The sequence below is a fragment of the Balaenoptera borealis genome, assembly GCF_965194805.1.
Source record: "Balaenoptera borealis genome assembly, chromosome: 19".
NCBI classification, from domain to species: Eukaryota; Metazoa; Chordata; class Mammalia; order Artiodactyla; family Balaenopteridae; genus Balaenoptera; species Balaenoptera borealis.
Genome location: NC_138878.1, coordinates 62122309 through 62146386, shown reverse-complemented (window position 1 = coordinate 62146386; position 24078 = coordinate 62122309). Strand labels below are relative to the sequence as shown.

The window sequence follows — 24078 nt, the reverse complement described above, 5'->3', positions numbered from 1 at the left end:
GCCTGCATTGGAAGGCGGATTCTTTACCACTGGACCACCGGGAAAGTCCCTTTGCCATTACTTTTGAAGGATGTTTTCACTGGGTATGATATTCTGGATTCACGATGGCTTTCTTTCAGCCTTTTGACTGTGTCATTGAATTGTTTTTTGACTTCCATTTTTTTTCCCTATTTAAAAGTCAGCTGTCTGTCTTCTTTCCTCTTTGAAGTAAAGTGTCCTTTTCCGTTGGCTGCTTTCAAGATTTGTTGTTGTTTTAGGTTTTCATAGGTTTTAATGTGATATGCCTAAGTGTGGTTTCTTTGTGTTTATTCCGCTTGGGGTTCCTAAAGCTTGAATCTGTGAGTTGATGTCTCATCAACTTTGTAAAATTCTTGGCTAGTGTCTCTTCAAATGTTGCTTAGTACTCTTTCTCTTTTCTCTCTACTTCTAGGACTTCAGTATATGTTTGATAGGCTTTTTCACCATGACCAGTATGTCTCATATGTCTTTTGTATATTTTCCATCCTTTTTCACTGATTCAGTCTGGCTATTTCTACTGACCTGTTTCCCACTGTGTCTAATCTGCTGTAAAACCCATCTACTGAATTTTTAATTTATTTAGAAGTTCTAAAATTTACACTGGATTCCATCTCCTCCCCCTCCCCCTTTTTTAGGTTCCAGTTCTCTGATGAAATTCTCCATCTTTTCATCTATTTTTTTGAGTATATTAATCATAGTTACCTTAAGGTCTGTGTCTGATAATGCCAGTTTCTAGATCACCTATGGATGCATACTTCTATTGATCTACAGACGGGGAAACATCGATTTCCCCAGACGCCAGGTGTGGTTAAGGTTATGGAATCCTCATGGACTGCTAGAGGGAGTAGACTTGTCAGAACATTCTACCTAATCAAAATAGGTAGATGCATCCTCTACAACCCAGCAATTCTTTTACTGGTTATAGCTCCCCAGATCCCTCCTGCCCTCCTTCTGGGCCACAGGGGGACATATATACTAATGTTTATTGTAGCATTATTTGTAATGGTGGGAAATCAGAGGCAGTTCAGTTGTGCATCACTGAGAGTGTGGAAAGGTTACATGTGGTGAAGATTGACCATGGCATTTATTCAGTGGATTGGATGGATATTGGATGTACCAGGGCAATATGGAGGAGTCTTAAAGATGGTGCTGAAAAAAAAAAGCCCCATAAGAATGACATGTGTAATACCACCTATGGAAATTACAAATACATGCATAAAAAGGAATGATCATATTTAGCAAGAATATGTACTGTTAGAAGCTGATGTGTGTCCTCCCAAAATTCATATGTTGAAGCCCTACCCACTGGTACCTCAGAATACAATCATATTTGGAGACAGATCTTCAAAGAGATTATTAAATTAAGATGAGGTCTCTAAGATGGGCCCTAATCCAGTATGACTGATGTCCTTAAAAGAGGAGGAAATTTGGATGCAGACATGTGCGTGCATGAGAAAAGACCACGTGAAGACACAAAGAAAAGATGGCCATCTGTAAGTCAGGGAGAGAGGCCTCAGAAGACACCGAACTGGCCGACACCTTGATCTCAGACTTCTAGCTCCAGAACTGTGAGAAAATAAATTTCTGTTGTTTAAGTCACCCAGTCTGTGGTATTTTCTTATGGTGGTCCTAGCCCACTAATACACTTACCAAAAACACAAGAAATAGTTGTCAATGGTGGGAAAGTGAATGGGACTGGGGGTTGGGGAGAGAAGGTATGGAAAGGCCAGACAAGTTCTGATATTCTCCATGAGGACATATTGATGCTTATTTGGAATAATCAAAAACCTATTTTTTTTCAAAAGGAAGTTCTCTTTTATTTATGCCCACACATTGCTAGTTTCCTGAATGTGCTGAGTCTCTCTGTGGGGTGATCCAACCCTGAACCTGGGCTTCGAGGGAGAAAGTGCATGTTGTGTCTGCACCCCTACAAGACGCAGCACCATAAAGACCCTGATGTGCCTTCTCAATTTTTTTTTTTTTGGCCACACAGCATGGCATGCAGGATCCTAGTTCCCCAATGAGGGATCGAACCTGCGCCCCCTGCAGTGGAAGTGTGGAGTCCTAACCACTGGACCGCCAGGGAAGTCCCTCAATGGTGGGTCTTGAGAGAGGGGTCTTGGAGGGAATAGGAGGTGCTCTGAGGATGGGGGATGGGGGCACAGTGGCAGGGCACCCAAGACAGGGTCTCTGAGCTTCCAGGTTTGGCTGAGGCAGCAGGCCTGGCTTGCAGAGTTAGAGTCTAAGGTGACGCTCATGGAGGGACAGAGGGACAAAGGAAGAGAGACACAGAGCAATTCGAGATGGAGTCAGCATGTAAATTGAGAGTCAGGGAATGAAAAGACAAAGATGAGAGAGTGGAGACAGGTGGATGTAACAGAGATGGGGCTGGAGACACAGACTTGGGGGCTGGAGGTGACAGGGTCTGGACAGAATAATGGCCCCCCCAAAGATGGCCCCCCTCTATTTCATGGAACCTGTTTAATATGTTGTCCAGGTAGGCTCAATCCAATCCCAGGAGCCCTTCGAGGCAGAGAACTCTCTCCTGCTGGAAGAGGAAGAGGAAAGCATAAGGGAGATGGGGCAGAAGGGAAATATAGAGAGCTTCCATGCGTGAGATTTGAAGTATGGGATCCACATGCAAAAACCGGAGAGAGACCTCTATGAACTAAGTGTGGGTGGCCCAGGTGACAGCCAGCAAGGAAGCAGGGACCTCAGTCCAATCCCAAGGGACTTGATTGTGCCAACAACCTGAATGATCTTCGAAGGAGAGTTGTCCCAGAGCCTCCAGGTAAGAACCCCGCTGGCTAACACCTTGATGTTGCCCTTGTGATACCTGCACAGAGGACCAGCCCAGCCATCCTGGATTTCTGACCTGTAGACCAGTGAGAGGATACATTTGTATCATTTTAAGTTGCTAGATTTGCGGTCATTTTTTGCGGCAGTAACAGGAAACTAATGCAAGGGCAGAGTGGACGGACGGGACTGGAGTGAAAGAGCTGGGGGCCAGAGGGCAGACAGAGCTGGAGGTGACAGGGATGGGGACTGAGGATACTGATGGGGCTGGAGGTCACAGAGTTGCTCAGTCAGAAGACAGACGGCGTCTGAATCAGAAAACAACCCAGAGACGTTGGCAGGAACTAACAGCTCAGCCAGATGTCATGCTGAAGGTTAGGGTTGGGGGGACTTGCCATGGCTTGGCTGGCTGAGGCCCGGGGACAGATCTCCACAGGAGACAGTGCTGCTGGATGTAAGAAAAAGTTTAATTTCCATATGGTGGCTGGGGCGGGGTCTGGTGTGGGGGGGGGGGTACATGCAGGTGTTCCCCGGTCCCCACCCCTATAACTGCTGGGAGGGCCTGAGGATATACAGGAAGTGGGTCTTGCGGGCGGGCAGCCTGGCATGAGAGGAGCTCTGGGTCCCCTCTTCGAGGGCGTCCTCGCGGGTCCCCTCTCGGAGCCCATCCCGGATGGCCTGCAGGCGGTGCCGCTTCTCACTGAGCCAGTGGCTGCTCTCCTGGGCATCCTGGTGGGACCTCCGCCGTGGCAGCTTCATGATCCAGAAGGTCATTCGGGGGTGGGGTTCCGGGTGGAAGCTGTCCACGGCCTTTGGCACAGGCACCAGGGCCTCCTTCTCCTCTACCTTGGGTACCTGGTGAAGAGGGACAAGGAGACCCTCTGAAACTCCAAGTGACAGCCTCAAGATGCTCCCCTGGCATATTCAACCCACTTTGCCACCTATGGGATGCTTTGGGAATTAAAAGCTCACCCTGCAGTTTACAAAACACTCGGGTTTATAAGCGCTTTAGAATTAAAAATACTCTGAGATTTATAGACTCCTCTGGGTTTGAAAACACATTTGGGAGGTTTCAGAAGCACTTTAGGATTAAGCATTCCCTGAGGTTTAGAAAGCAGTTTGAAAGGTACAAAGCACTTTGGGATTAAAGAATCATGACCACGGTTGCGACATGTGATCCTTGACTGAATCCTGGATCAAACATCAATCACGTCAGCTCTTGTGGACAGCTTTTGGTCCAGCAGGGACATTTCAATGTCTGTTCGGTCCTTGCTACTCAAAGTGAGGGCTGTGGACCAGCAGGGTCGGCCTCACTTGGGAGCTTGTTAGACATGCAAATGAGCGGGCCCCACCCCATCCAGACCTACTGAATCAGAGTCTACATTTCAGTACGTTGAGGTTTGGGAAGCCCCATAGGAGATGGTTACAGGTTGAATTGTGTCTCCCCCACTCTCCAATTCATATGTTGAGGTCCATTAGGACTCTAGTAGCTCAGAATGTAATCTCGTTTGGAAATAGGGTCACTATGTAGTTTTCATTAGTTAAGATGAGGTCATTAGAGTGGGCTCTAATCTAATATGACTGGTGTTCTTATGCAAAGGGGAAATTTGGACATAGAAATGCACATAGGGAGAACCCCATGCAAAGACGAAGGCAGAGATGGGGATGATGCATCTACGTGCCAAGCAAGGAACGCTAAAGAATTGTCAGCAAACCACCAGAAGCTAGGGAAGAGGCATGGAACAGATTCTCCCCAACAGCCCTCTGAAGGAACCAACCCTGCTGACACCTTGATCTTGGACATCTAGCCTCCAGAACCGTGAGACAACACATGTCTGTTGTTTAAGCCACCCAATCTGTGGGACTTTGTTACGGCAGCCCTAGGAAACTAATACAGAGAGAATAGTCTGATATCAATGTTAAATTTCTTGGGTGTAAAAATGGGACTGTGGTCACGCAGGTGAATGCATTATTCTTAGGAGATATCTGCTGAAGGATTTAGGGGTGAAGTGTCATGATGTCAATAATTTACTGTTATATGGTTCAAAAATAAAAAAGTAAAAAGAAAGTCAGTACGGTAAAATGTTAACAAGTGGTGAATCTAGGCCAGTGGTTTTCAACCCAAGTCTGGAGACATTTTTGGTTGTCACAACTGGAGGGGGTGTGGGTGCTACTTCCATCTAGTGGGTAGAGGCAGGGATGCTGCTGAACATCGTATAGGGCACGGGACAGCCCCCTACAACAAACAGTTATCCAGCCCCAAATGCCAATGGTGCTGATGTTGAGAAACCCTGCTCTGTGGAAAAGTGGATACAGGTTTATGGTACTATTGTTTTTGCAACTTTTCTGTAGATTTGAAATCTTTAAAATAAAAAACTGGGAGTGTGTGTGGGAGAACCATGTGGGTTTGCCAAGCACTTGAGTGTTCTTACAACATTTTAGGATCAAAAAATAAGCACTTTGTGATTAGAATCACTCCTAGAGGTTTACGAAGGTGAGATACACAAAGCATTTGGGGTTCATAAAGTACTTAGGAATTATTAAAAAATCACATTTTGATGTTTACAAGGGAGAGATTTACCAAGCACTTCGGGATAGATTAAAAAATCCTTGGAGGTTTGCAGAGCACTTTGAGATCAAAACACACTTTGAGGTTTACGAGGGTGAATCTCACCAAACACTTGGAATGAAAAGCACTTTTTCTGGCTTACAAAACCCTCTGGGGTTTGAAGCAAGCAAGGATGTACTCTGAGGTTGTAAACCTCATTTCTGAGAGCTGGTTAGTCCCTTTTGACAGATGACAAAACTGAGGCCCAGAGAGAGGGTGTCCAGCACAGAGGGAGTGGGAGAGTCAATTCATCTTTTCCTCCTAAACTACAGAAAGTGTTTGGGTTTGGACACTTTGCTGGGGGCGTGTCCTAACCTTCCAGTCACCCTGCAAGCTCCCCTCTCCTGGCTCGATGGATGCCACCACCTTCTCAGAGATCAGCACCTCTCCTGTCTTGTTGTTGGTCACCTGTGAGGACCCGAAGGAGAGTAAGAAAAAACTTCTTTCCTCCTATGCCCTCCTCCCTGACAGATACTGCAGCATGAGGGATCTTAGGGAGACTCCAGGAGGGACTTCCTGGCATAGGCACCTTGTCAATCTGGAGGTGGCTGGAGAGAGTTTTGTTTCCCAGCCTGTGCTTCTGGTTCTCTTCTTGGTGGTAGTTCCTAGGGAGGCCCCGGAAGTCCATAGGAGCAGAGAAGAAGCTGTCCATGACCCGCAGCAGGTCATCCTGGGGGTGGGGGAGGAATTGGTGAGCTGCTGGACCTCCGGACTCCCCAGGACATCTGTAGCCTTGGCAGGATCCCCTTCTCTCTCCATCCTCTGACCCTTAGGGCCTAACCAGGTCACCTCCTTTCCCCATCTGTCCCATTACTTTCCTATTTCTGTCTTCTGTCTCTCTGTCCCCATCCCTCTCTCCTCCTGTCTGTCTGTCTCTCTGCCTGTCTCCCTCCCTCTCTTCCTATCTCTCGGTCTCCCTGTTGCACGCTCTCTCTGTCCCTTGACTCCTCTTTCTGTCTATCTTTCTATCTGGCCGCGACCCGTCTCCCACTCTGTCTCCCTGAACCCCTTCCATCCCTCAGTCACCATCTGCCCCTGTCCCTCTTCTCGGTACCTCTTCTTTTCCCCAACACACGGCAGCGCTTACTTTCAGGAAAAGCCGGGTGAAGGCTTGGAGGAGACTCTGGAGACCTAGAAAACCCGAGGAGCTCTCCTGGGCGTCAGCATCGCGGATCGGGGCTGCAGTGGAGGGGGGCACCGAGGCAGAGGCGAGCAGCAGCAACAGGGCTAGCGGGTGCCACATTGCGGGGCGGGCCGGGAGGCTGTGGCAAGGGCAGGGGTCAGAGCCCCCCCGCCCCCCATAAAGGCTCCGTCCCCTAAGTGCCCACACCCCCACCCTAGACAACAACTCCTTCCTATCCTCGGCCCAGGAACTCCGCACACCCCGCCCATTCCCCCCGCCCCCTTATCTTCTGCTCCAACCCCCTCCATCGTGTCAGGCCCCTCCCCTCCCCTCAGGCCCGGCTCTTCTGGGCTCTGCCTCACACAACGGATCTCATTCCTCTCCTTCGCCCACATTCGTATCCAGATCTCATTCCTCCTCACCTTCTCCCACGCCCCGCCCCTTCTTCTGGGACCCGCCTTTATACTAGACCACAGCCCGGTCACCGGACTCTCAGACTCCGGCCGTCCACGGACTGTTAAATCCAAACAGTTCTGATCTCGAGCCCAGGCCGGATACCTGGAGCGTTGGATGAGCTCCGCGAGGCCTAGGCTCGTCTCTATTGTCTGACCACGCCCCCATCTGCTGACCTCACCTATGAGCCCAGCCCTCTATTGGACAGTCACGCCCTTAAGGGAAGGGCCACGCCCCTTGAGCCAGAGCCGGGCGTTGATTTCAAGTTCACACCCCCATAGTCAGACCACGCTCCTGTCGGTTGACCTCGGCCCTGGAGACCCAGTGTTGCCCCTGTTCTCTGATCGTGGCCATCGTGCTGGAGTCACTCTGCAATCTCAGGTGGCCCCTCCCCTGACTTAGAGCCACGCCCCCGCACCTAGGCCACGCCTCTGTGCCCCAGATCTTGCCCCTAGCGCCCTCAGTTCCATTTCTAGGCTCTCTCTGCTCATGAAATACCCGTGTCCGAGCAGTCCTTCTGATTATCCCACTGCTTAGTTTTGTATCTATCTCTGAGAGTTTCTCCGTGTCCTTTTGCGTCTTCTCCAGGTTTTGAAACGATTAATACGCTCAATAGAGTGCAGTGTAGGGACGCTGAACCCCGAGCCCTCTTCGGTTCCACTAAAAAGCTCCGCCCTCTCAAGAAACCCTAAATCCAGTCCTATGTACCACCTTACAAGGAACCCGGAATCCGGGCTCCCTTTTTCCTCAGGACCCCAGAGTCTGGACTCCAGCCCCTCTTGTCTCTTGAGTTTGAACACTCAACTCCTCATCTTTAAGGGACCCTTCATCTTTAAGGGGTATAATTAAGGGACCCTCATCTTTTTCCTCAGGCACCGAGGCTCTCCCCGGGTCCTGGGACAGCTGCCACCTCTAGTCTACTAGTGCGTGTGGATGCGGGAGTCTCCACCTTGGTGAACATCCAATAAACTCCCAGTCGTCTTGCTCACGACCCTTAACTCTGATGAGGTCACAAGGAAACCAATCAAGCAAAAGAAATCAGTGGAAATCAAGCAAAAACCCATCCCCATACCTCTAGTCTCAAAAATATACTTGAGGCTGAACAGGATTCTTTTGTGTTCCTATCAATCACTTCCACATCTCCAACACACAGACTACACTAGAGGGTAGCCAGGAGTCCAGGCACCCAGACCATTCCTCCTCCAGACTCAGGAATCTTGGCCCCCAGTTTCCTTCTCTCTCAGATACAGACAAGTTTCCTGGTCCCCATCAATCCTCCCTCAGACCCAGGTGTCCAGACCCCCAATTCTCCTCCTCTCTCAGGGATCCAAGCATCAGAATCCCGAAATTCTCACCAGGCCCCAGCTAGACTTCACCTGTCTTTTCCTAAAGCAAAAATCCTCCCCCAGACTGTCACCGTCGGATCCCCCTTCCCGCTGTCCGGCGCCCGGACCCGCCCCCCCTCCGGTCCCTCCCACTTTTCCCAAACAAAGCTCCCGGGCAACTTTCTCCCTCGCAGCGCCCCGCCCGCCCGCGGCTCCCCAGCCCCAGGCCGGGAGGTAGGTAGGAAGGCGCCGGCGGGAGTCGGGGATCCTGCTTCGGGGTGTGTGAGTTCGGGTGGGAAGTTATGCGTTATGAGTTGAGGTGTTTGTGGGACCGTCTCTGAATTGCTTGCAGCCCTCTTTTTGCCGGGGGGCCCGAGTTTGCGCTCGTGACTGAGTCTAAGTGTGGAGTTGGAACTTTCGCCAGAGTTGGGGTGTCTGTTGATGGGTCTGAGTTTGGGAGTGTGCGCCTGGGAGTCGGTGAGGACTGGGGACTGTGGGGGAAATGTCTTTGGAAGTATCGGTTTCAAGTGAGAAAGGGCCCCATGCTTGTTTCTGATCGAATTGGTTTGTGTGTGTCATTTGTGGGCGCCTGGTCCTCCTCATGGAGAAAGGAGGCCTCCTGGGTGGCAGAAGGGGGGGCTACGGTGCTTTCTGGATCTTCAGTCTTGTCTCTTTGGAGGTTTGGGGCCTGGGGCAGGAAATTAGTGGGGACCTTTCTGACTCAGCTCCTCTGTCCCTTTGTCTGGCCACATGGGGGAGAGCTGGGCTGGGATTTTGGCCTACGGGGGTCCTGAATGCCTCAGCGCCACTGGGCTCGGCCAGGGGTCTTTGTCTGGGCCGGAGCTCCGGGGTCCGAGGTAGGAGGGGGTTGGGAGCCTGGACTCTGGGGTCCTGGGAAAGCTGTGGAAGACGTGGAGCCGCCAGGGAGGCGGGATCTGACTGTATTGGAAAAAGTTTTCCCCTGTTCCCGGCCTCCGGAAAGTCACTGGGAACTTGAGTTGGATCTGAGCCCATGCCGCGGGGCGGGGGGGGGTGGTGGAGGTGGGGGAGGAAGGGGAGGGAAGGGGCGGGGCCGGGGGCCAGAGAGGAGGCGCCCTCGCTGGCCAGCCCCTCCCCTGATGGGGGTTGTGGGAAACTGGGGGAGGGGACGCCTGGGCCCTTTGTTCTGACTCTCCTGATGGCAGGGCGCCCCTGCCCCCCAGTCTGTGGTTCTGTAGGTCTTTCCTGGTCTTGGCTTGAGTTTGTGCCCTGAGTCTCTGTCCCCTTCCCTCTGGGTCTCTGTCCCCCGACACTGGGTCTCTGTTCCCTCTCTCTGGGACTCTGTCCTTCTCTCTCTCTAAGTCTCTGTCCCCCTCTCTCTGGATCTCCCCTCAGCCTTACTAGGGCCTGTGCCCCTCCTTCTTTTCTAGCAGCTGCTGTTCACATCCTGGCACCTGTTCTCGGAGTGGGACTGAGAAGATCTCACCCACGTCCCCCTTCCCTGCAACTAGGCTCTGACTCCTGTCTTCTTTAAACCAGTAATCCACACCCAAATTTTCAGCCCTCCTGGACCCTAGTCATTAATTACTCTGGGGTCTTCAAGACTTCATCACAATCCAGGCTCCCTTGAGAACGCAGAGGAGAACGCTCTCACCCTAAGCTTCCCCAGAAATCCAGCCCCTTTCTCCTCCAGGACCCAGGAGTCCAGGCCCCCAGTCTCCTGCTTCCCTCAGATCCAGGAGTTCGGCCTCCAGCCCCCTCCTTTCTCAGACCCAGGGTTCCAGATCCCCGAACCTCTTCTCCCTCAGATCCAAGGGTCTGGGTGCCCCCAGCCTCCTCTCTCAGACCCAGCAGTCTGGACTTCTAGCCCACTCTGCTCTGAGGTCCCTCTGGGTGGGTCAGGGGAACGTTGCTGAACTCTGTGTTCCTCCAGGCCCAGATGGGGGAACCCCGGGCTGGGGCCCCCCTGGACGATGGCAGCGGCTGGACAGGAAGTGAGGAAGGAAGCGAGGAGGGCACTGGCGGCAGTGAGGGGGCGGGGGGAGACGGGGGCCCAGACGCAGAGGGTGTCTGGAGTCCAGACATCGAGCAGAGCTTCCAGGAGGCCCTGGCCATCTACCCACCCTGTGGCCGGCGGAAAATCATCCTGTCCGATGAAGGCAAGATGTATGGTGAGTCCAGCCCGCTCTTTTGCCTTAGCCCCCACTGGTTAATAAAAATATTAAGCAACACTGATGGAGCTCTAAGCACAGTTCACATAAAAGCACATTGTGTCCTCAGAATGACTCAGGTAGGAGTTAGCATCACCATTTGCACAGATGAGGAAACCAAGGCCCAGCAAGGCTAAATGATTTGCCTGAGGCCACAAAGAACCAGTGTGTGGCGGAACTGGGATTTGAACCCAGGCAGCCTGACTTCAAAGCCTGCAGTCATAACTCCTCTCCCTTATAGCCCCCGGCTTGCTGTGGACCTCTGGGAAATGTTGCTTCTCTCTCCTTCCCTGGTGTCCTCTCTGTTGGGAAGTTCTGCTGAAGGTCTAACTCTATTCCATCTTTGACTTTTCAGGTCGGAATGAACTGATTGCCCGCTACATCAAGCTGAGAACAGGGAAGACTCGAACTCGCAAACAGGTCTCAGGACTGCCTTGTGGGCTTCTGTTTGGAGTGGGCTTGTCTTGTCAGGGTCAGCCTACCAGCAGATTCACGTTAGAGGAGAGGCTTGTTCATGTGTTTTTGTCTTTTCTTTTGGCCCCTTTGTTAGTACACTCTAACTGTGCCTATTTTGGTATAGTTCTCTTAGCAGTTGCATGAGAACTAGAGGGTAAGACAGACCAGAAGAGCCAAAGAGAAAAGGATGGGGAAGAGAAATAAGACCCGGATTTGCTGGGTGTGGGGATGATCAGTAGTGTTAGTGAGAAAAGAATAGCCTTTATGGACGCATCTGTGTTCTTACACTCCAAGACAGCTGGCACTTTCTATGTATTTGTCATCTTTTGTGTTTCAGCAGCTCCATGGGGCACCTGGAGGGAGGGAAGGGGTACGGGACGCAAGGGGTGAGTGGCTGTGGCCTGAATCTGCTTCTTTGTCACTCCCTTCAGGTCTCTAGTCATATCCAGGTTTTGGCCCGAAGGAAATCGAGGGAAATCCAGTCCAAGCTCAAGGTAGAGGTCAAAGGACCGTGGCAGACACCCTGAGAGGGAGGCAGAGACCTTGAGAGGGGGGATAGAGACCCAGAGAGAGGAGGACAGGGACCCAGAGAGAGGGGGACAGAGACCTGGGTGGAGGGTATAGAGACCCAGAGAGAGAGGGGCAACAGAGGTCCAAAGAAAGAGGGAGAGACCCAGGGTGGGGGACAGAGACCCAGAGATGGGGACAGAGTCACACAGAGAGGTAGACAGATGGGGGGAACAGAGACCCAAGGTGGGGGTTAGTGGCCCAGCAAGGGGGTGAATAGAGACCCTGGGTAAGAAGAGTGTCATAGAGAGAGGGGGACCGAGATTTAGCTTAGGACAGGCAAGAAGGATGGGGCGTCGGGCCTGTCCTCTGACTACTGGGGTCTTCACCCTCCCTCTCCTCTCCTCCCCCCTCCCCTCCCCTTCCCTCCCCTCCCCTCCCCTTCCCTCCCCTCCCCTCACTGCCTTCTCCCTCTTATGCTGTGAGGATCTCCTCTTTGTCTCCTTCTGGTTCATCTTTCCATGTTGCCTGCCTGCATTTTCTGTGCCCAGAAATCTTCATTTCCTTTTGGAGATGTTCATATCCCTTTTCTTTTTTGCATCCTCTGGATATCCTGTTCCCTCTTGGCCTGAGACCTTCATTTTCTACTCCTCTGAATATGGGGTCTTTTCTGCCTCTTCCTTAGGACTTGGGGACCACTACTTCCTGTTCTTTTTGTGCCCAGAAGCCTCCCCATCCTTTTTCTTTAAGTCTGAGAACCTTCACTCCCAGTCTTTGGTCTTTTCTGGACCTCACTGTCCCCCTCTGTCCTGTCTGGGCTGGGAAACCTTCACCGTCTCTTCTCTCTGGGTCTAAAAGTCTCATTTCCTGTTGCCTGTGTATTCAGAAACCTCCACTTCCGGCTCTTTCTGAACCTAGAAACCCTCATTGCTTTTATTCTGGGCATGGGAACCCCTTTCCTCGTCTAGGCCTGGCTTTCTCTACTTTCTGTTCTATATTCATCCCTTGCTCCCCTTTCCTCCCATCGCTCAGCTCAGGGTGGCTGGGCTGTAGGGGTTGGGAGGGCAGGAAGGTGGAGTGGGGCAGTCCAGGCCTCATTTCCTAAGTCATGTTTTCTTTCTTCCTTTGGCACCCTCCCCCACCCCCATGGGCAGGCCCTGAATGTGGTAAGTCCCCTTGCCCATCCTCCCACCCTCTCCCTTTCCCAGACATTCCTGAGGAGGCCAGGAGGGGCAGGGGGCTGTAGTGAGAGGGATTTGGACCCTCACCCAACCCTTTGCCTTGGCTCCCCAACTCTGCATCTCCGCGGGCTTGCCCTGCCATGTCATTGTCCCACCCTTCCTGTATCGACTGGGACTTCCCGCTAACATGGACCTCCAACTTCTCCTCCAGGACCAGGTTTCCAAGGACAAGGCTTTCCAGACAATGGCCACCATGTCCTCAGCCCAGCTCATCTCAGCACCTTCCCTGCAGGCCAAACTTGGTCCCGCCGGTCCTCAGGTGGCCTGGGTTGGGGATTGTGGGGTTCAGGGCTGGAGGGGTGGGGTTGAATTTCAACAGGAAATTGATCGAGCCCCCTTCTTTGTCTCTTCAGGCCCCAGAGCTTTTCCAGTTTTGGTCGGGGGGTTCTGGGCCCCCCTGGAATGTTCCAGAGTAAGTACTTGCTATTCTGGCTCAGCACCTGCTCCCCCTCCACCGACCTCCAGCCCTTTCTCACCCCATCTTCCAGCTCCCAACCCTCTTGTGAGCATAGATTCTGGAGTCAGGCTATCTGCATTTGAATCCCAGGGAGGAGGCTGGGGCAGTGGTCCGGAGAAGAGGACTAGGTCTGAACTGGGATAGTGAGGAGGGGATGGGGAAGAGAGGAGAAGGAGGGATGGGGCTGGGACCTGATGGACTGAGAAGGAGGGACGAGGCAAGGAGAGTGCTTGGGGTCTGGCTGGTGACTGGGGTTGGTGGGACCATCCAGAAATGTGCAACCTGGGGGAGGAGTGGGTTTGAGGAGGAAATAAGCTCAGCATGGGATTGATTTGATGAATGTGAGGGGCCTATAGGATGCCCATGGAGATAATGACCTCCCAGTGAGATTGTCTGTCTGGGCTCCAGAGGCTCATGGGAAAGGCTTGTTCTTAACCCATAAAGGTGGTTCTTGGGCCTGAGGGTAGAGCAGGGCTCTTTATCTTCTCTCAGAGTCGGAAGGAAGAAAATGGGCCCCTTTTCAGCTCTGAGAGAGCCCTGAGGGTGACAGGATATGTTTTAAGCCTAGAAGATAGAAAGGGCCCCAGAGGCTCATGGGAAATGGAGTTTTCAGCCCATGGAGGTGGCAGTGGATCCAGGCTGGGAGAGAAAAAAGTTTGCTGGGGAGGTGCTGCTGGATGGGGACACAGGAAAGGGTCAGAACAAGTCCCTGGGGGCTGAAGGAACTACAGGTTTGCAGGGGAGAGGGTTGGGCTGGAAGGAGGGGTGGTTCAGCAAACATCGCACTGGGCATCGGAGTCCCACTTTTTATGGAGCTGATAGTCAAGTGGGGGCGACGAATGTTAATTAAATCATCACCTAAATAAACACAGAATTGAAGTGTGTGCCGTGGTGTGGAGAATCAAAACAGGTTCTTGGGTGACGGAGCGAGTTCTGGGGGTTTTTCTGAGGAGGTAACATTGAAGGCCAAGTAGGACTTAGCAGGGTACATAACGGGGTTGGGAATATTTTAGGTAGAGAAAACAGCATGTGCCAAGGTCCTGAGGTGTGAAAGTTTGGGGAGTTCCAGAAACCGAGAGAAGTATTAAGCCATTGGCTGGTCAGTCAGATGTTTATTGAGCACCTACTAAGTGCCTGGTACTCTTTTTGTATTGGGGACCCAGCATTGAACAAATTAGAATTCCTGCTTTCGTGGAGCTTATATACTTGGAGAGGGGAGGAGACAGACAATAAACATATAGATAAATAAATAAGCATTAATAAGAAAAGAATAAATGTGGGAAATAAAGCAGGGTATATATCCTCTATTTAGACAGGGGTCATGAGAAGCCTCTCTGAGGAGGTGGCATTTGAGCAGTGGACCTCATGGGTAAGAGGGTAGAAGATAGAAAGGGCCCCAGAGGCCCTTTAGATTTCAGAATCTAAAAGGGGTTTAGATTTCAGAACTGGGATGGCAAGTACTAGGTTATGGTTTCTGCGGGTTCAGGTCTAAATGTCCATGGAGTTTGTGTCTTTCTTATCCTGATCTTTTGACACTTGGCCTCTGCCTGCCCTCTGACATCTCAGTCTCCTCACCACTATCTCCTGGGCTACCCAGAGGTTATTGGCTTCTAGAGCCTTGTTGTCGGATACCACAGTCACTAGCCGCATGTGGTTATTGAAATTTAAGTTAATTAAAATTAAATAAGAATTCACTTCCTTGGGAATTCCCTGGCGGTAGAGTGGTTGGGACCCGGCGCTTTCACTGCTGTGGACCGGGTTCAACCCCTGGTTGGGAAGATCCCGCAAGCCGCTCAGCGTGGCCAAAAAAAAGAATTCAGTTCCTCAAATACCCTAGCCACATTCATACTCAGTAGTCACAGGTCGTGTGCTCAGTAGCCACATGTGGCCAGTGGCTACTGTATCGGATGGCACAGATACAGAACATTTCCATCATCGCAGAAAATTCTATTGGACAGCCCTGCTTTATTTTATTTTATTTTTTAAACATTTATTTTATTGAAGTATAGTTGATTGACAATGTGTTAATTTCTGCTGTACAGCAAAGTGATTCAGTTATATATAAATACATTCTTTTTCATATTCTTTCCATCATGGTTTATCACAGTATATTGAATGTAGTTAGCTGAGCTATACAGTAGGACCTTGTTTATCCATCCTATATGTAATAGTTTGCATCTGCTAATCCCAAACTCCCAGTCCATCCCTCCCCCACCTCTCCCCTTGGCAACCACAAGTCTGTTCTCTATGTCTGTGAGTCTGTTTCTGTTTTGTAGACATGTTCATTTGTGTCATATTTTAGATTCCACATATAAGTGACAACATACGGTATTTGTCTTTCTCTTTCTGACTTCATTTAGTATGATCATCTCTAGGTCCATCCATGTCGCTGCAAATGGCATTATTTCATTCTTTTTTATGGCTGAGTTGTATTCACTGTGCACATGTACCACACCTTCTTTATCCGTTCATCTGTTGATGGATGCTTAGGTTGCTTCTGTGTTTGGCTGTTCGGAATTGGACAACACTGCTTTAGATTCTGTTGTGCTTCACCTCCACGCTGAACTTTTGCCTGATGTCCCTCTGGTCATTTTCTCCCTACCCTCTTGAGCCTTCAGCCTCCTCTTTCTCCAAGTTTCCTATTTGTTCTGTTTTCTCCCCACCTCTTGAGACCCCATTTGTGTTCTCTTTTTGCCATTTTGTGAGAGGCACCAAAATATCCTCAAGACCACAGGCTTTGTGGTTGGGACTGATCTGGGTTTGAGCCCAGGCTCCACCATGCCAGCTGTGTGACTTTGGGCGGGTCAGTTGACCCGTTTGTCTCCGTTTCCTCCTATGCAAAATGAGAAGAGCAGTAATCACACCTACCTCATATAGGCTGTGAGGCTTCAGTGAAATGGTGCCCATAATGTGCTTGCACAGGGTCTGGCTTGTCATGGCCCCTCAATAAATGTTAGCTGGTATGATTAGCATCTTTCCTTCTTACTGACCCCCAGTTTCCTTTCTCCTTTAGTGTGAAGCCATTCTCGCAGACACCGTTCTCCTTGTCACTGACTCCTCCATCTACTGACCTCCCAGGTAAGAGCCTGTTCTCCACCCTCTCTTGTTTTCCCCTCTCTCTTCTCAGCCCTGACTGCCTTTCCTTCAACCTTCCATTGATCAGGGGATACATTCTTACTGAGATCCAGCTCTCAGGCAGGGCCTGTGGGGGTATGGGAAGATGAGTCACAGAATTTATAGTGGTTAAGAGCCTGGCCTCTGTAGCCAGATCTACTGGGTTTATGGTCTGTCACTTGCTAACCTAAAGGACATCAGGGACATTGATATATTAATCAAGATTCTTTAGCTGCACGTGACAGAAACCCAAATCAAGCTAGATGACCAAAAAAAAAAAAAAGGGGGAATTTATTGGTTCAGGTAACTGATATTTCAGGAGTTATGGCTTCAGGCATGGCTGGATCCAGGGGCTCAAATGGTAGCATCAGGACTTGCTTGGGTCTGCTTTCCTCTGTGGTGGCTTCGTTCCCAGGCAGGCTCTGCCCACCTGGTAGCAAAGATGGCTTCCAGAAGTCCATGCTGATGTGGTCCTAAGAACTCACATTGGTGAAAGAGAGCTCTCAGCTTCCACGGATTCATCAATTTGGGAATGCTTTTGGCTGCAAGTTACAGAATATCCAAATTAACAGTGCCTTAAATAGTAAAGGCTTTAATGATTCCACATAACAAAAAGTCTGGAGGTGGGCTGCTCCTGTGCTGGTTCAGCAGCTCAGCAATATCAGGACTGGCATCTCTATAGGTCTCTTGGCCTCTGTTTTATTATCCCAAGATAGCTGTTGTGACTCCAGGCATCACATCCCAAGCAGGACTTGGCCAGAGCCAAAAGCTTTCTCCTCCCAAAGTTCTGTCTTTTTCATTCAGGAAGAAACTCCTTCCCAGAAGCCCCCCAGCAGATTTCCCCTAACGTCTCATTGGCCAGGACTGTGTCACATGGCCACCTCTAGCTGCAAGGGAGGCTGGGAAAGTGAGTATTTAGCTTTTTCAGCTTCTAAGTGGAGGCAGGCAAGAGAGAACAGTGCTTGATATATTCAATAAATGTTAGCAATTATTATTGTTTGTTCTTCTCTCTCTAGGGTACGAGCCCCCCCAAGCCCTCTCACCTCCTGCTTTGCCCCCACCTGCCCCATCACCCCCAGCCTGGCAGGCTCGGGCTCTGGGCACTGCTCGGTTGCAGCTGGTGGAGTTCTCGGCCTTTGTGGAACCTCCGGATGCAGCTGACTCTGTGAGTGAAATTTTGGGATAGTCACTGGGGGGTTTTGGAATGAAGGGGGTTATAGGAAGGGAAAGCATAAAGCAGGGGTTCTCAAATTTTAGCATGTATCAGAATAACATGGAGAGCTTGTTAAAACACAGATTGCTAGGCCCACCCTTGGAATTTCTGATTCAGTTGGTCTGGTGTAGGATCTGAGAATTTGCGTTTCTAACAAGCTCGCAGGTGATGTTGATGCTGCTGGTCCAGGGACCACACTTTGAGAACTACGGGAATAAAGGAAGTGGAAGGTCATGGGGTCATGGATTGGAAAGGCCAGAGAAATCATCCAGGACATCGTTCATTCATTCAGTAGACATTTTTGAGTGCCTACTGTGTGCCAGGCTTTGGGGTGGATACTGGGAGCCTGGAGAAGAAAATCTGTTTCTAGGTGCCAGCTTTCCTGGCCTAGGATGGAGACAGATGCCATATTAGTCAGAGTGGACTGACTGTTAGAAGAAATAACTCCCAACCCTCAGGGACTGAACAACATAGAAGTTTCTCACTCATTAACATGTCAGTGTGGCTGGTCGGTAGGAGCCTTCCACGCAGTGATTTGGGGAATCCAGGCTTCTTCCATTTTGCGGCTCTGCCATTTTCTAGGGCTTCAGAAGATGCTGCTGGATGCTCTGCATCTGGCTGGCAGATGGTGGAAGGCAGAGAGTCAAGACTTATGCAGGTTTTATGAATCTGGCTTGGAAGTGGCAACTATCAGGTCTGCTCACATCCCACTGGCCAGAACTTAGTCACGTGGTCACACCTAACTGCAAAGGAGCCTGGGAAATGTAGTTTAGCTGTGTGAAAAGAAACTGGGATTTGTGAACACAGCAGTCTCTGCCATAGTGACCTAAACGCCAGTTGCTGTATATCGTGGTCCTGGTAAAACCCAAGTAAGATGAGATTAAAACCCTCCCATCTCACTTGGAACAAAAGCTAAAGTCCTTTCAGTTGCCTACAAAGCTCTGGTTGATCTGACCCTCATTCCTGTTCTGATCTTACCTCCTGCCCTCTCACCCTTGTTTACTCTGCTCTGCCACACTGACCGCCATGCCCTTTCTCAAACATGCCAGGCCCACTCTTGGTTCAGGGCCTTTGCATCTGGATGTCCTTTCCCCAGATATCCCCATTCTCTCCCTCCATTCATTCAGGCCTTTGCTTGATTGTCTTCTCAGACTGGCTTTCCCAAGTCACTTTATGGAAAATGACAGTCTTGCCCACATTACTATGCTTTATTTTTTCATAGCATATGTCACTCTCTGAAGGTTATATTATCCATGGAATGATTTAAAAAAATTTCTGTCCCTGCCAGTAGCTCCATGAGGTAAGGGACTTTGCCCTTGTAGCCCTGGGACCCAGAATAGTGCCTGCACACAGTAGGTCTCTCGACCGATGTCTGTTGAATAGCAAGTATGTGCTGGGATAGGGGAAGCTCATATTTCTATGGGTGTACAGAGGAGTAATTATACCTGGGGAGTGAGTGAAGACTTCCCTGAGACGAATTTGCCATGTGCAGAACTGGATGTTTCAGACACACAGAGAGAAACAGCATGAAGTTTTCAGGGAAACAAATCATTGAATATGGTGGGAGCTGGTGAGGCTGCAGATAGGTGGGTAGGTGCTGGTTCTGGAGGAGCTGGCATTGCCAAGCTGAGTGAGGGACCCAGACTTTGTTTAGAGGGTAATGGGGAACCACAGAAAAGGTAGGGTATAGAGATGCCATCTGACTGCAATCAAGGGAGGCCTTCAGGAAGAGGCAGATTTGGATGGACTTGGGCCTGGAAAGACAGAAGGAGGATTTGTATTGGAAGAGAAGAAGGGGAATATTTTCGGGGTATGGACAGAAGTGATAAGAATAAGAACAGATAGGAAGTCCTGATGTGGGCTCTGTGGATTTCCACCCATCCATCCATCCATCCATGAACACCTGTTCAATACAGGGCCAGGCTGAGGGGGTGTGGGCTTTGTCCGAGGGGTACTGGGGAGCCATGGGAGGATTATGAGCAGGGGAGGGCCAGGGTTAGCTCTGTAGCCATGTGAGTGAAGAACTGAAGAGGAGATTGGAGGCTGGGAGGCCAGGGAGAAGGCTGGGGTGAGGGTGGGAGAGGACAGGGCTGTGGGGATGGAGAGCAGGGGACAGGGCAGAGAATTGGACAGTAAGGACAGGGCTTGGGGACTGAGATACTGCGGGAGTAAAGGGGCAGCAGGGAGTAGGGACAGTGCCTGAGAGCTGGGCCCAGTGGAACAGCAAGCAGGAGCTGTGGCGATGGTGACGGGGTGTGGGATGGGCTTGGGCAGTGAGGGCTGGGGGTCCAGCCCATCTCCCACTCCTCACCCATGGCTGTCCCTCCTCAGTACCAGAGGCACCTGTTTGTACACATCAGCCAGCACTGCCCCAGCCCCGGAGCGCCCCCCCTCGAGAGTGTGGACGTCCGGCAGATCTATGACAAATTCCCTGAGAAAAAGGGTGGTCTGCGGGAGCTGTATGATCGTGGGCCCCCCCACGCCTTCTTCCTGGTCAAGTTCTGGGTGAGTTCCACCACCAAAAACAAAAGTGCTCACAAATCATGTGGCCTACTAGCTAAGGCCACTGGCTCTAATGGAGAGTCTCAGGACTTACCAGGTCAGCCTGGGCCTTACCAGTCCTCATGGCTCAGAGTGTCAGCCCCCTCAGCAGCAAGGAACACCAAGGAGTTCTGGATGGGACCAGTGCAGGTGTAGAGACCTCCAGCCTCCCCAGGTCCCACTAGACTTTGCCACACCCAGTCACGCGACTGATATGGCCCTGGGGATTTGCTTGTGACATTTCAGACTTCCCTATATCCCACCTGACCACACCAAACCTTGTTGCTAAGGAATGGCTCCTTCCCCTTAGCAAATGAATCCTGGAGTGTTTGGTCTCTAAAGAGGGGACGAGGCTTTACTGGGTTTCACCAGACCCTGTTGCTAAGAATGTCTGGCCTTGAGGAAGCGACTGAAGGAGATGGGGAGTGGCTTTGTAAAGTCCTGTATTTATTTAGCAGTCATTTATTGAGCACTTAATGTATATAAGCCCTAAGCCAGGTATGTAATTGTGAATAAGAGGGTTTCTTAGGCTTATTTGGTGTGGTGTCCAGTACAATGACTGATGCTATAGGGGTTCAATCAATATTGGGAATGTTTAGGTCGTGCTAACTCTTGTGGTAACCAGGGCTGTGGAGGGATCTACGTAGTCTCTGAGAAGGAAAGCCCGTAGCTTCCATGGTTATGAAGCACTCTGGTATGTGATGTGGAGGCCTGAGACGGCTCTGAGGATGTGCTGCTGAAGTTTTAGGCATTGCTAGGGCTTAAGACAGGCCTCACAAGGTCCCAGGTCTGGAGAGCAACCCTTCAGAAGCCCAGTATGTGAAGGGCTGCAGGGGAGTGGCCGGGAAGACCTTCTGTTTTCTTTGGCTTCACAAGGCCCTGTTGCCAGGGTGATGGATGGAGTCAGGCCTCTGGGGAGAGGACTAAACCACCCTGGAGAATGACCTGACCAAGTTAGCAACTACAGTTAGGAAAAGGAAGAGATGTGCCTCCCAGGAAGGTGACCAAGGGGCTCAGACCAAAGGTGTGATGGGGTCTTAGGCTTCATTAGGCTCCACTTGGCCTAATGGACTGTCTGCCAATTGGCCACTGGGGTCATGAAGGGATCTGACATGTGAGAATTGGCTGAAAGGGCCTGGGAGAGTTTTCTAGAGAGGAGTCAGGCTTCCCCAGACCTCACCATGCCCCGTTGCTAGGGAATAGCCACTTGTCTTAGCAACCAAGGTCAGGAAGGGCCCTGAGGGAGAGCCTCTGGTTGCTAGGGAATAGCTGCCTCCTTAGTAACCAGGCCCTTGGAAGGGGCTGAACTCCTGAGTTGGGGGTTTCAGGAGAAAAAGTTGAATTCCAGGGCCTCTTTGGTGGGGAAGTTACTGAGGAGAGAGGGGGACCCAGACATCTTTAACACTGATGGAAGGAACGGTGGGTCTTCTCCAGAACCTGGCCCATGGAGAGGTGGGGACTTTAAATGTTGAGGAAGAGAGATGGGCAACTGCAGGGCAATGAGTGACACCAGGCCATGGAGCAGAGTTCCCACTTTAGAAGAGTCCCCACTGTTTATAAGGGACACCCCCTCCAACTTACCTGTGCCTCCCCATCCCCAGGCGGACCTGAACTGGGGCCCAAGTGGCGAGGAGGTGGGGGCCGGCGGTAGCAGTGGTGGCTTCTATGGAGTGAGCAGCCAGTACGAGAGCCTGGAGCACATGACCCTCACCTGTTCCTCCAAGGTCTGCTCCTTTGGCAAGCAGGTGGTGGAGAAGGTGGAGGTGAGGCTGGAGGGGTGGAGCTCTGGGCGGGTGAGCGCCCAGCCACCTGCCACTTTGGGGGTGCAGACTAAATGGACTGGGAGCCACGACAGCTCAGGCCTTTGGGGGTCTGCATGGTGGGTGGGGGGTGTCCTAACCTCTTTAATGCACGGGCTTAGAGCTAATCCGGAGTTCCAAAGTGATGTGTAGGGGTCACTTTGAGGGTTTAAAGATACTGTGTGGTACAGAGATTTACAGTCACTAAGATTCAAAAGGTTCTTGTGGATTTGGAGGAGTCCGCAGGGCAAGGAGGTTCAAGGGTCACACTTAGCGGTTGCGGAGGGCTTGAGGGGGTTCTCAAGTACAGAGGTCAAATAGACTTTGGAGATCTCATGGAGGGTCTTCGGAGGGTTTGAGGGTATCTGAGGGCCTGGAGGGTTTTGAGGGTTCAGAGAACAGCTTTGAGGGGCTGGAGGGGTCCCTAGTTCCAGGCTCAGTGATCCTGAGCTGGGTACCCAAGGGTTCAGGGTCCCATCTTTGGTCACTGTGGATGGGGCAATGGAGGGAAGATGGCAGTGGGGAGTGGGTGTGGCATCTGAGAGGTGGCATGGAGTGGTGTTCAATTCCTGGGGTGACCCCTGTGTCTCTGAGTCACTGTCCTCTCCACTCCCTGTCCCCTGGTTCAGACGGAGCGTGCCCAGCTGGAGGACGGGAGGTTTGTGTACCGCCTGCTGCGCTCACCCATGTGTGAGTACCTGGTGAATTTTCTGCACAAGCTGCGGCAGCTGCCCGAGCGCTATATGATGAACAGTGTCCTGGAGAACTTCACCATCCTCCAGGTGATGTGCTGGTGCTGGGCCTGAGCAGGGACCCTGATGTGGAGGGGAGTGCCTGCAACAGACCCTCAGCCTAGGGACCCTTTACCTGGGAAACTGACACAGTGGGGACCTCACACTTGACCCTTAGCTTAGGGGACCCGTTTACCCAGGGAACTGTTAATGGTGGGGATTCCACAGCATTCTCATAAAAGGGAAATTGACCTGGAGGACACCCCACAGTGGATCTTCAGCCTAGGGGACCCCCTTCACAGGGAACCTAACCTTAGCCCAGGGAACTTGATATGGTAGAATCTCCTTTAACTTTGGGAAGTATGATGTGGTGGGGACCCCCTTGACCCTGTAATGTGATATAGCATCTGATGTGAGGCCCCTCCCTACTGACCCTGAGACCTAGAACCTGGCATGTTGGCATCCCATCTACCTGGGGGAACATGACATGGTGGGGATCCCTTTCTTGGGTATCCCATGATTCCTCGGGGAGGGCACAGTGTTCCCTGCCCTCCCTTCCAAGCATAAACCCCTTCTCCTGGCCTCCTTGGCAGGTGGTGACAAACAGAGACACCCAGGAACTGCTGCTCTGCACCGCCTATGTCTTCGAGGTCTCCACCAGTGAGCGGGGGGCCCAGCACCACATTTACCGCCTGGTCAGGGACTGAAGGGGGGGCCCCAGAAGTGGCTCACTCCCGGAATACTCTCCTCCCAGGAAGGACCTCCAGCTTTCCTCACGCTTCTTACTTGGGGGGTGGGGGGTGGGCTGCTTCCTCTTAGGACCTTAAAAGCTCCGTGGTGAGTTGAATGGGCTGGGACTGAGAGGAAAGGATGGATCCTGATATTGGGACCTCACAGGGGTGTCTGAAAGGACAGATCACTCCAGAGCATTTGACACTGGGGACAGGAGTGAGACAACCCCTGGGACAGCACTGGTTTCTGTCTCTGACAGGCATCCTCCCCCTTCTCTGTTTTGGGTGTTTTGGAGGGCCCCAGTTACACATTGGCTTGTCCCTCTGTTTTTCAGCACCCCCCTTCTTCCCAGTCTGCCTCTCCTTACCAGCCCCATCCCGGGACCCTGATATTGAATTTTGAAGGTTAACCCTTTCTGTGCAGGAGTAGAGCCAGGTGGGCCCTGGAAATTTTTTTTTTTTTTTTTTTTAATATAACAAGAGATATTTATAAGTGGGTGTTAGGGTCGTGACTTTTTCTCAGCTGGGCAAGCAGTGGGGTGAGGCTTTTAAATCTCATGTCCTCTTCTAAATGAGCCGTGGGGCTAGACTGTGTTGCCTCCTTCTCCTCCCCTCCCCCCAAAGTGTGTTGGTTTGTGTTTTGACAGAGGATAAAGCTATTTTACCAAAATGCAGGGGATTTATTTGGCGTTTGGGCTAAAAATAATCTAGTGGGAGGTGGTAGGCCGACAGATGAGGCAAAGAAATGAGGTGTCTTTAGGGGCAGGAAGCTGGTG

The 24078-nt window shown here is 51.3% G+C and overlaps 2 protein-coding genes across 11 annotated transcripts; one reads left to right on the top strand and one right to left on the bottom strand.

Moving 5' to 3' along the window:
- Positions 1-3260: 3260 nt before the first annotated feature.
- DKKL1 (dickkopf like acrosomal protein 1) lies at positions 3261-21593 on the bottom strand. 5 transcript variants are annotated; one of them, XM_082370375.1, is made up of 5 exons: positions 20097-21593; positions 6510-6684; positions 5952-6098; positions 5738-5830; positions 3261-3669 (listed from the first exon to the last, which is right to left on the bottom strand). In XM_082370375.1, exons 2-5 carry the CDS (start codon positions 6663-6665, stop codon positions 3358-3360), a joined length of 708 nt encoding a protein of 235 aa, XP_082226501.1. In that variant the 5' UTR covers positions 6666-6684; positions 20097-21593; the 3' UTR covers positions 3261-3357. The 5 variants fall into 5 exon arrangements, with proteins under 5 accessions (XP_082226501.1, XP_082226502.1, XP_082226500.1 ...); XM_082370376.1 differs by lacking the exon at positions 20097-21593 and adding an exon at positions 7104-7384; XM_082370374.1 differs by lacking the exon at positions 20097-21593 and adding an exon at positions 7004-7381.
- On the top strand, positions 8482-23972 carry TEAD2 (TEA domain transcription factor 2). Of its 6 annotated transcripts, none has more exons than XM_082370333.1 (12): positions 8482-8557; positions 10236-10473; positions 10868-10932; positions 11400-11462; positions 12868-12975; positions 13070-13128; positions 16187-16251; positions 17304-17452; positions 19832-20005; positions 21643-21765; positions 22470-22622; positions 23165-23972. In XM_082370333.1, the coding sequence occupies exons 2-12, from the start codon at positions 10242-10244 to the stop codon at positions 23276-23278; spliced, it is 1305 nt and encodes a 434-aa protein (XP_082226459.1). In that variant the 5' UTR covers positions 8482-8557; positions 10236-10241; the 3' UTR covers positions 23279-23972. The 6 variants fall into 6 exon arrangements, with proteins under 6 accessions (XP_082226459.1, XP_082226457.1, XP_082226460.1 ...); XM_082370331.1 differs by having other exon boundaries at positions 21643-21804; XM_082370332.1 differs by lacking the exon at positions 8482-8557 and adding an exon at positions 8582-8601 and having other exon boundaries at positions 21643-21804.
- Positions 23973-24078: the final 106 nt, after the last annotated feature.